The sequence below is a fragment of the Castor canadensis genome, chromosome 18 (genome assembly GCF_047511655.1).
Source record: "Castor canadensis chromosome 18, mCasCan1.hap1v2, whole genome shotgun sequence".
Classification (NCBI taxonomy): Eukaryota; Metazoa; Chordata; class Mammalia; order Rodentia; family Castoridae; genus Castor; species Castor canadensis.
In genome coordinates this window covers 45,677,021-45,689,025 of record NC_133403.1, presented here as the reverse complement: position 1 = coordinate 45,689,025, position 12,005 = coordinate 45,677,021, and the positions used below count along the sequence as shown (strand labels likewise).

Genomic DNA, 12,005 nt, shown 5'->3' with positions numbered 1-12,005 from the left:
CGTCACAATGAAATGTCCCTCTTTGTCTCTGGTGTTATTTTTTCTTGTCTCAAATTCTGTCTTGTCTAGGATCCATGTGGATGCTGGCTTTGTTGTACACAGTGTTTACTAACCTTTACTCTCAAATTCTTTGTGTCTTTGTGTTTTCAGCGAGTCTCTTATGAATAGTGTATAGTTGGGTCTTGCTGTTGTAGCAATGTGACAATCTCTACCTTTTATCTGGAATGCTTTGTCCCTTTGCTTTTAGTATGCTCATTGATGTGACTTGACTTAATTAAGCCTATCATTCTGCTCTTTGTTGTTCACTTGTCCCACCAGATCGTTTTATCTTTATCTTCCCAGACTTCTCTCGGTTGACTGAGTATTTTTTTAATCTTCCTTTTTTTTTTCCTCTCAATTGATTTCTTTTTATTTACTTATTTTTAGAAATAATGCATTGTATTTTTTGGAGACTGTTTAGAGAGTAGAGCATGTAGACTTAGCATATAATAGATTGCCTTCAGTTAATAAAACCAATTTATTTACAGTGGAAGAAAAGTATATTGTAATTCCATTTGCTGTCTTTTGTTTTTGCCATTTTGTTCACAATTTTTACTTTTACAAATGTTATAAGTGCCTCAGTGTGTTGTCATTTGAATCAAAATGCTTGCCTGCCTTTGAAGAATTTGAGGAAATAGTTTGTTCTGTTTTCCAACATTCTGAAGATTTCCACCACCCTTTTCATTCCTTTTTGAAGGTCCACATTTCCATCTGTCATCACTTCATTTTAGCCCAGATGACTTTCTTTTTGAGTTCCTTGTAGTATGATTTTGTTTGTCTAAAACAACAAAACAACTCATTATTTCATCTTCATTTTGAAATATATTATCTATGGATTAGAATTACGGGCTCTGTTGTTTTTTTTTTCCTCTCAGCATTTTGTGATGCCATTCCATTTTCCATTAGCTTTCATTTCTCCATCATGAGTCAGCTGTTGTTCCTATTGTCCCTTCTGAGACTTTTGTCTTTCTCTCTGAGACTCTGTAGTTTGGGCTTGTAGTACCTATGCTTTGATTTATCCTTTAAAAGTTACTTAGATTCCTGAGTCTCAGGGTTTTCTTCACATGTTTTTTCTGCCTTATTTGGTCATCTAATTGTACCTTAGATTGTTTGCTGGTATTTTCCAGATCTATGAGTCCTGATTACTACTGTTCCACTTTCCACTTCCATTTTGTGTGTTTCAGTTGGGATAATTTCTATTGATCCACCTTCAAGTTACTGATTCTTTCCTTTGCAGTGTCTAGGCTGCAGTTCAGGACATCAGATGAAATTTTTTTTATCCTGGCTATCATATTTTCCTGATCTAGTATTTTTGCTTAGTTTTCTTACTTCTCTTTGCATCTCCCCTTTTTGCCCATCATATCCATCTTTTCCTGCACATTGTTTAACCTCTTCATGATAACTATTTGGAGCACTTTCTCTGCTGATGACATTGGGGTCATCCATGGGCTGTCTTCTACTGACTATTTTTCCTCTTGATCATGCATCATGTTATCTCATTTCTCTGCTTGTTTAGTGACTTTCATTGTGGACTCAATGCGGTGAATTTTACCTTGTAGATACTCTGGATGCTGTTATTTTCCTCTAGAGGTTGGGTTTTATTTTAGCAGACAGTGGTATATCTAGATCCTATCAATGCTTGCTTTAGGTTTTGTTTGAATAGATATATTTCACTTATGCTTTCAACTGTGGCTCTTAGTCCTGTAACTTGATCCCAACTTGTCTGTCATGTCAGTGGAAGGCTCAGTCTCCTTTAATTTGGCAGGATTTGAACTCCAGGTTTCTACCAATCACTGAGAAACTGTAGAAATAATATGCTTGATCTTTCACCTTTCTAATTGTATTATTTCTTTGTGTTTCTTGGAGTCTTGCCTGCTTGGCATACATATGATTTAAGGATCATATGTATGATTTAGTTTACTAGTTTGGAGAGAATGGGTTTACATATGTTAGCTATCACCCTAAATTGTGTTTCTCCCTTTAATGGAATTTCTCTACTAAACTCCCACATGCTCAGTCATCTTTGAGTGCTGACTTCTAACTCTGCAGTCCAGCAAGATCCCCATTTTCTGTTTGGGATCTCTACAAGTCAGCTCACATGGCCTACCCTGTCTCTCTATCCCCCCTACCATAAGGTAAGGCACATTGGGCATGTTTGTAAGGGACTCTTTGTAATATATTAGGGTTTTTCTTTCCTTCACAAGACACATGCTGCTTTCTCATCATGGGATCTTCCTTACAAGTGAAAGAGATTGGCCTGGCTCTGATGAGAACAGCTGGCTCTTCTCATATGAAACACTGCTAAGTCAAGTGGACAAACTTTAAGGATGTGTGGGTCCTGTGTGTTTCTAAGTAACTGCAAGACTTATCTCTGAGTGGATGAGAGCCATATAGGTTGTGTTTTATGCTCTTTAGGGTCTACTGTTGAATCACAGGGAAATGAGGCAGTCTGCACCTAAGAATCATGAAGTAGACAGTTGTGAGGAGGGACTGGTCATCCCCTAGACAGACCAGTCCATCCTCAGTAAATCCCCACAGTCAGACACATCCATCCATCTGTAGCCACCAAAATGAGTGGTCATCATAAAAAGGAGTATTCCTTTCAGAAAGTTGTTCCTCTTCTGATTTGGAGAGTGGAATCTTGAGGCCTTTTATGAGGTTGTAAAGAGTCCAAGAGCATTCAGACACCAAATGAAACAAATAATGACCTGAGGCAGTATGTAATATCACTTCCTGAGTGTGTGCACTATGGCACACACTTCATGTGTGTATCAATTCAATTCACAACTTTATGAGGTTGTTATATTGATAATGGTGAGGGCTAGAGGCCATGAAATCTTAATGGCTTTCCATCATGGAGTTAATCACTCACTTGTGTCACAATGTATGCAGATATCCTGACAAGGTGTCTCTCTTCCAGTGGTGACACAAGGACCCAGGCACATTCATCTGTGGCTCCTTCATTTCCAGTATGTCTCCCAAGTTTGCTGTAGGGAGTCTTCTCTGCACCAGCCAACCAAAAGGGGACAGGGTGGAGATTCACATGGGGGAGCTTCTGATAGACAGGCTAGAAGTGGTACCCACTTTTGTCCACATTCCATTTTCTGGCCTGAAGTGATGATGATAGTGGTATTGATGAAGATGATGGTGATGGTGATGATGGTGGTGAGGGTAGTAATAATGGTGGTGGTGCTGGTGCTTATGATGGTAATGTTAGTAATGGTGGTGATTTGGGTGATGATGGCAGTAACAGTGATGATGATGATGGTGGTGAAGGTGATGATGGTTTGATGATGGTGATGGTGGTGATGGTGGTGGCAGTGATAGGGTGCTGGTGATAATAGTGGTGGTGAAGGTGATGATGGTTTGATGGGGTGATGGTGATGATGGTGGTGGTAGTGATGATGGTGATGGTGGTGATGGTGATGGCGGTGGTGGTGGTAGTGATGATGGTGATGGTGGTGATGGTGATGGCGGTGGTGGTGGTAGTGATGGTGGTGGTGGTAAAGGTGATGATGGTTTGATGGTGGTGGTGGTGATGGTGGTGGTGGTGATAGGGTACTGGTGATGATAATGGTGGTGAAGGCGATGATGATTTGATGGTGGTGGTAGTGAAGGTGATGATGATTTGATGGTGATGATGATGGTGATGGTGGTGATGATGATGGTGATAGTGATGATGGTCGTGATGGTGATAGTGTGCTGGTGATGATAATGGTGGTGAAGGTGATGATGGTTTGATGGGGGTGGTGGTGGTGGTGATGATGATGGTGATGGTTTGATGGTGGTGGTAGTGAAGGTGATGATTTGATGGTGGTGATGATGATGGTGGCGGTAGTGAAGGCAATGATGGTTTGATGGTGGTGATAATGATAGTGATGATGATGGTGATGGTGATAATGGTGGTGGTAGTGATGGTGGCCTTGGAGAAGGTGATGATGATTTGATTGTGGTGATAGTGGTGAAAATGGTGATGGTGGTGATAGGGTGCTGGTGATGATAATGGTGGTGAAGGTGATGATGGTTTGATGGTTATGATGATAGTGATGGTGGTGATGGTAGTGATAATGGTGGTGAAGGTGGTGATGGTTTGCTGGGGATGATGGTGGTGGTGGTAGTGGTGGTGATGATGGTGAAGTTGTTGGTGGTGATGGTGATGGCAGTGGTGGTCATATTGGGATATGATGTTTTCATGAACATACCAGCCATTGCCATATACATACTATATTCTGTCCATTTTACTGACAATGTAATTGAAAGGCAGGCAAGCTGAGAGGTCACTCAAGGTCACACACCAGTGATTGGCAGAGCTGTATCGACACTCACGCCATCAGTCTCCAGCATGCACATTCTTTTGTGTACATATCCTGGCTCTGGTGTGTTTATTCTAGAAAGATGCAGCTGCCCACCTCAGTGATGAAGCAAATAGCCTTGTAGGCTACAGCAGCCATGTCCTTGCTGAGTGAATCAGTTAGTGGTGGTCAGAGGGGGGCTTTGGTCTTTGAGTTATATTGCAAACATCACCATCATCACTATCATCATTATCATCATCACTGCCATCAACCCACCATCATCTAAGCCCTCCTTTGGCAAAAGGTCATGTTCAAATGAGTGTTCATGGAGAAGTGAACTACTGATCCAGTTTTAGAGACTTTTGTTAGGACTGATAACCAGAATATATAGGGAACTTAAAAAGCTAAATTCTCCCAAAACTAATGAACCAATAAAGAAATGGACAAGTGAACTAAACAGAACTTTCTCAAAAGAAGAAATTCAAATGGCCAAAAAACACATGAAAAAATGCTCACCATCTCTAGTAATAAAGGAAATGCAAATTAAAACCACACTAAGATTCCACCTCACCCCTGTCAGAATAGCCATCATTAGCAACACCACCAACAACAGGTGTTGGCGACAATGTGGGGAAAAAGGAACCCTCTTACACTGTTGGTGGGAATGTAAACTAGTACAACCACTCTGGAAAAAAATTTGAAGGCTACTTAAAAAGCTAAACATTGATCTACCATTTGATTCAGCAATACCACTCTGTGACACAATACCACCTGTGACACAGGTGACTCCAGAGGCACCTGCACACCCATGTTTATTGCGGCACTATTCACAATAGCCAAGTTATGGAAACAGCCAAGATGCCCCACCACTGACGAATGGACTAAGAAAATGTGCTATCTCTACACAATGGAATTTTATGCAACCATGAAGAAGAACGAAATGTTATCATTCGCTGGTAAATGGATGGAATTGGAGAACATCATTGTGAGTGAGGTTAGCCTGGCCCAAAAGACCAAAAATCATATGTTCTCCCTCATATGCGAACATTAGATAAAGGGCAACACAACAAAGGGATTGGACTTTGATCACATGATAAAAGCAAGAGCACACAAGGGAGGGGTGAGGATAGGTAAGACACCTAAAAAATTAGCTAGCAGTTGTTGCCCTCAATGCAGAGAAACTAAAGCAGATACTTTAAAAGCAACTGAGGCCAATAGGAAAAGGGGACCAGGAACTAGAGAAAAGGTTAGATCAAAAAGAATTAACCTAGAAGGTAACACACACACACAGGAAATCAATGTGAGTCAACTCTCTGTATAGCTATCCTTATCTCAACCAGCAAAACCCCTTGTTCCTTCCTATTATTGCTTATACTCTCTCTACAACAAAATTAGAGATAAGGGCAAAATAGTTTCTGCTGGGTATTGAGGGGGTGGGGGGGAGAGGGAGGGGGCGGAGTGGGTGGTAAGGGAGGGGGTGGGGGCAGAGGGGAGAAATGACCCAAGCCTTGTATGCACATATGAATAATAAAATAATAATAATAAAAAAATAGAGACTTTTGTTATAGTAGAATCACATTTGCCTTTGCAAATGGGTCACAAGTGTTGGAGAGTGAATCCTGTTTCCAATGCACAGCAGCAGAGGGGCTTTCTTGAGCCTTACTTCCCTCATTTGCAAAATAATCATGTGCAGAACTCATAAAGTGAGTAGAAGAATGTGTGGTGTGTAGAAAATCCTCAATGAGTGGTCAGGGGTCTCCAGGCTGGGAACCCACAGTTCCCAGGGAACACTAGCCAGGTTTTAGAAGCTCACAGCCAAAGACCTGAAGGTCACACGTACATTCCTTCTAAAATGAAGCTCCCGTTCTCTCAAGCAGGAGGAGTGAGGTGGTTTCACCCCTACTCTGGAGGAAATGGACCTGCCCATGGGTGTCAGGGGCAGGGTGGTCACTCTACCATCACTGGACTGGCTGTTGAGATGGCCGTTTCCCAAACTAGAAGCCTGAAATGCCGCCCCCTGCAAGGTGTGGTGAGCACCATTCACATGGTGTAGACACAAGGGGAGTCATCAGCCTCTGTAGTTGAGGAGTCTATGCAGAGCTGGACTCTTGATGGCTTCTTCAGAACCCCGTGTCTCTCTCTGTCTCTCAATTCTGCCTGATTCCATGGAGTGCTAAGATGGAGGATGTGAAGCCCAGTGTTGCTGTCTTTGGAGTCTTATGAAGAGAGAGAGAGAGAGAGGGGAGGGGAGAAAGAAGAAGAGATAGAGCGATAGAGAGAAAGAGAGAGAGAGAGAGAGAGAGAGAGAGAGAGAAGGAAGAAAATGAGACAAAATGCTGTGTTGTGGTCAGCATCTCCCCATCTCTCCCTGAGCCATACCCGGCTGTCCAGCCTTCAAGTCAGAGGTAGCATTGTGCAGTGACAGTCACATAGCCTGAGGACACACAGGAGTGGTTCCACAGTGTAGACCCGTTCCTGGGAAAAGGTGAATAAGAGCCAGGTTTGAAGAAGTGTAGTGTGCATCCCAGTACCAGACTGCTTGCTCACCTTGCCTCTGGTTTTCCTTCTTCTCTCCTCTTTCCCCTCAGGTAAGACAGGTGGAGCATGGTAAGGCTCTCCAGAGGCCCAGGTCCTGAAAGATTTCCTCCTTTCTGTGCCCCCAGGCCCTCCAGCTCCCCCACAAGATGTCGCCATCCAAGCAGGGGCCACAGCAGCCACCATCCAGGTCTCCTGGAAGCCACCTGCACTGACTCCCACTGGGCTGTCCAATGGGGCAAGCGTCACCGGCTACGGCGTGTATGCCAAAGGGCAGAGAGTGAGTTTATTGGGGGCGCAGAGTCTAGCCGGCTAATTGGGCAGGCTTAGTGCTGGATGTGTGCCCTGCTCCTTGCAGGGGTGAACTTTGGAAGCACCCTTCACCCCCAAGACTCCATCAGCTTTTGTTAGACACCACTGTGCCTCCCGTCCCCCGGGGCCCACCCTATGCTGATCTTCCCTCCATCCAGCATCCTTTCTGCCTCCTTCCCTCTCTCCTGCCCCCCTCACTGACGACCTGCTTCACCTAGGGTTCAAAGTTGTCACCTCTGAGTGCCCAGGTGTCAGAGCTCCCCAGTCAAGGACTGGCTGGCCAATTTTAACAAATCGATTCTTGGCAAGTTGACACTAAGGCCAAGGTGAGTGCCCCCTTGGAAATGTCACAAGATTGGCGCCTCAGAAGATGACTGGACATGGACTCTGGGAAACGGGTTGTGTGGCCATCCTGCCACCCCTGTCCTGGAACAGGAAGTGAAGGTGTCTGTCCTGTCTGGGGACATCTTGAGAAAGCTTCTGCTCAGCTGCTCACTGTCTTCACCCCAGTCTGCCCTCAGGAGTGGGCGCGATGGATCAGGTTGCTGACTCAGGTGTGAGGGCGGGAGACATCCCCACAGGCTGAGTTGGCTCCTACTGCACACTCTGCTCTCTGCCCAGCTCCGTGCAGAAATCCCTCCAGGGAAGCCCCCTGAAAAGAGGCCACTGTCCTCTGCCTGAGCCCACCCTTTTAGCTGTGGCAGTAAGCACTCATTTTTTGGATCCCTCTGGGGCCCTGTACCTGGTTCTGAATTATTTCAAAAGGTTGACACCACAGCTGGCTGGGTCCTGGGACCATAAGCATCTGCTCTCTGCTCTGAGGGACTCCTGGATGTCCCCAACTGTTAGGCAACTTGAGCTGGATGTCAGTGGGTCCCGTTCTTTGCCTTGCTTGGCTAGTGGGTGGCCCTGCCAGTTCAGGTTACACAGGGAGAGGGCATGGGACAACCAGGCAGCCACAACCTGGCCTTCTCTGTGTGCAGGTGGCTGAGGTCATCTTTCCCACGGCGGACAGCACCACGGTAGAACTTGTGAGGTTGCGGAGCCTGGAGGCCAAGGCTGTGACTGTGCGCACACTCTCTGCACAGGGCGAGTCCATGGATTCTGTCTTAGCTGCCATCCCCTCTGACCTCCTGGTGCCTCCAGCCCCCCACCCGAGGACTGCCCCACCTCCGAAGCCATTAACAAGTGCCCCTGATACCAAAGATGAACACCCGGGTCCTCAAGCCAAAACAGACGAGTCCTGGGAGCAGAGCCGGGCACCAGCTCCTGTACATGGATACATGCTGGAGCCGCCCAGCCTGCAGGGTGCTGGCCCTGGGAGAAGGTCACCCTCGCCCAGCCGGATCCTCCCACAGCCCCAGGGAACTCCTGTGTCCACCACCGTCGCCAAGGCCATGGCCCGCGAGGCTGCACAAAGGGTGGCCGAGAGCAGCAGGGTAAGCTATCTTCCACGATGGTAGTCCCTGTGCTCCTGGGGCAAAGCACATCCTGTCTCCCAGCCCAGCGGGTGTAGACAGTACTACCCACCACACTCCACTTCCGGGCTACAGATGTGGAAGAAGGGAAGGGGCCTAGGGGAACAACCTTCCCCGTCCCCTGGGACTGTAGTCTGTCCTGGATCCTGACTGAGCTAAGATGTTTCTAGTCTGCAAATAGAGAACCAAGGGAATATAGGTGCCATCTGACTTAGAAACAGGTTTTGATGTGGTCAAGGGGTCTGAGAGAGGTCCACCCACCGGGCCTTGGCTGAGGACCATCTTCCTCAACTGGACAGTGTCTGGTCTCACTTCAGAACTATAGCCAGAGAAGGAGAGAGAGAGAGAGTGAGCGAGAGAGAGTGTGAACATATGCATGTGTGGATACACAGACAGGTCTGCATTCATGGCTGTGCCTGTCTGTAGACACGCATGTCCGCGTACACATCTGTGCCGAGGACATGCATTCAGCTGTGTACCTTGCAGGTACATGTTTGCGTGCTACTTCTAGGACTTTTCTGGGCCATGGGGATTGGGATTGTGGTTAGACCACATTCCAGATGAGGTGTACAGTGAAACAGGAAATGTCAATAAAGTGCCACCTCCCATCCAGGGTCGGGGAGCAGGACCAGAACCGGTCTGGCCAAGGCCCCTTTCCCCCGCCCCACCGGGTGCCTGTGTGTTTGGGGTGAACCTGAGTTTCTCCCTTCTAGGAGGCAGCAGGGTTCATGGGTGGCGCCCTCAGCATGACTGGTGGGTCTCATCAGGGTGGTGACCCCTGGGACATTAGTGCCAGTGCTGAGACCCCCTATTACTGTCAGTCTGCCTCTGGGCAAGGGGTCTGCCTACCCTGGTGGTCAGAGAACCCAGGAGGGGCCGCGCTCAGAGTCAGCCCCGAGCTGAGTCAGCGTACCTGGGAGGCTGTTTCCAGCACGCGTCCAGAAAAAGGCAGCTGTCAGCCCTATGCGCCCCATGGTGATTTAAACTGATGTCAGCAGTGCCTCAGCGCCTCTAGAGAACTGGGTATCCAGGCCTTGCTGTGAAATGTCCTGATGTGTTCACCCGTGGCCTCTAATACTTACAAAATGCAGACATGAACTTGGACTCTGACTGGAGGGCATCCTTCAGTGCAAACTCCACAGTGCCCTGGTGGCTCAGGGGTGGGCGCCCAGGCCCAGGGGAGATGATGGTGGAGGGGCAGAGCAGCAATCCCAGGCCAGCCCCCGAGAGGCCCCAGGAAGCCCCAGTGACTGCTCCAGGGGGGGACAGCGTGGCCTCTCAGGCCCCTGTTTAAAGAACATGTGAATGGTTCAGATTGAAGACTTCAGGACACACAGTGGCAGGCAGGAGGCTTCTCACGATTACCACCTGCTGGGGTGAATGTGAGTCTGGTGTAATGGGGAAGGGAGAGGTGAGGGGAGCAGGCCTGGTGCTGGTGGCTGAGAAGTCTAGGGAAACACACTCAGCAGCAGTGTAGGGTCACTTGCTAGAGGGGGCGCTTGGCCCAGGGTCCTTCAAACATTTGCCTTGAGGGAGGCTGCAAGGCTAGGTGCATGAAGGATGCATTTTGGGGGGACCCAGGGACAAAGGAGCTTCCTTGTTCCCTGTAGCACCAAGCCAAGCGTGGGCCAAGGTGGCTGGCATGTCTCCTCCTGACCTCCCAAAGCCCCAGCTCATCTTTGTCCCCTTCTCTTCCCAAGTTAGAGAAAAGGAGCCTCTTCCTGGAGAGGAGCGGGTCAGGGCAGTATGCAAACTCAGACGAGGAGGATGGCTACGCCTCCCCTGAGGTCAAGAGGAGAGGCACGTCGGTGGATGACTTTCTGAAAGGATCTGAGCTGTGCAAGCAGGTAGGTGTGTGCCATTGTGGCGCTGGACAGGCCACTTGGGATTCCAGAGACCTGGGGACCCTGCCCACCACCCTTGGGTCCACAGGAAGGGGAAGAGACACCGATGGGCTGCACCATCACACCAGAGGCTGTGGTTTGATGTAACAGTGCCCGGAAGCAGAGCCTCCTTTGGGGACAATTTCAAAGGTCTCAATGTGACAGTGCCCCTTGCCCCGTTCTGTGCTGAATCTGGTCACGGGGGCAGCTTCGTGTGTCAGGTTAGGGTTCAGTTACAGGCATCTGCCGGGTCTCCATTGAGGCAGAATCTGCCATTTACGTGTTCACTTCTGCTAAGTAGAAATGTTTGTTGGACATCTACCGTGTGCAAGTCATCATGGGAGGTGAAAGGAACAAGAAAAAAACCCCAGTAAACAAAAACACTTGGCATCCTCTACTTGGAGCAGGAAGCATTAGAGCAAGGCTCATAAGTAAATATACCCGATTTAGTGGTTTAGCTGCAGTTTCTGACCATGCACGTGCTAACAGAATGACCCCAAATGGCGTCAAGAGCTGACGTAGGACAGCAGACAGGACGGGGAAGAGCCAAGGGCCTGGAGAGTCCTAGACTCGGGTGTCAAAGCTGGAAGATGCTCAGGTGTCAGGGGGCCCAATGTCCCCATCTACTCGGGTACCAGGCAGTGCACAGGCGCACAGGGGTGCCGGAGCTCCGAGTTCTGCAGTCTGGGACTCATCTCACATTCTGGGTCTGCCGAGGCTGGTTGTAGCTGTAGCTCCATTCGTGGGCAAGCCACACACCTCTTCCAGTCGTGAGCATCTGTGTGGGAAAGATGGAAAAGATTCCGCATTCATTTTAACCCAGGAAACAAAATGTCCCATGAGAATGACGGAGGTGACAAAGACATTCGTTTATCTATCACAGGAGTCGGGGGCAGGAAGGTGCTGGATCGATTCAGCTGCGCAACTGAGCAGAAGCTCTGAGTTAGGTCTTTTCCACTTTCTTGACTTTCCCCTCCTGGTTACAAAGTGTCTGCCATAGCTCCAAAAATGACATCCTCAAAGGAAAGCACTTCCCAAGAAAGGAAGGGGTGTGTGGAAATCAGAATTCCTTCGACTCGGACTTCCGCCACATCTCTCTCTGGGTAGACTGAGGTCATATGTGCACCACCCAGCTGGGATTAGGATTTCTGTGAATGACGAAATTAGAGCTCTGTAACGCAGCAGAAAAAGTGAGCGTTTTCGTTGACCGTTGTATCGGTCAGCGAGGGAGTCCACGACAAATTGGATGGCTTACACAATTTCTCACAGTCCTGAAGGCTGAAAGTTCAACATGGAGGTGCTGGTTCCTCCCGAGGCCTCTGTCCTCGGCTTATGGATGGCCCCTTCTCCATGTGTCCTCACATGGCCTTTTCTCTGCACGTTCCTGACATCTCTGTCTCCTTACAAGGGGAACAGTCAGATTGGGCTGGAGTCCTGCCCTGTGCCCCTCCACACGCCTGGCCCTC

At 48.2% G+C, this 12,005-nt stretch overlaps 1 protein-coding gene across 12 annotated transcripts in view; it reads left to right on the top strand.

Annotated features, from left to right (window-relative positions):
- Positions 1 to 12,005, top strand: part of Rimbp2 (RIMS binding protein 2) — a 190,529-nt gene that overhangs the window by 147,187 nt on the left and 31,337 nt on the right. For all 12 annotated transcript variants that reach the window (XM_074061337.1, XM_074061336.1, XM_074061334.1 and 9 more), the window contains 3 exons: positions 6,995 to 7,146; positions 8,162 to 8,617; positions 10,357 to 10,503. In XM_074061337.1, the coding sequence (XP_073917438.1) occupies positions 6,995 to 7,146; positions 8,162 to 8,617; positions 10,357 to 10,503 (755 nt within the window). The remainder of the gene's footprint in view (positions 1 to 6,994; positions 7,147 to 8,161; positions 8,618 to 10,356; positions 10,504 to 12,005) is intronic.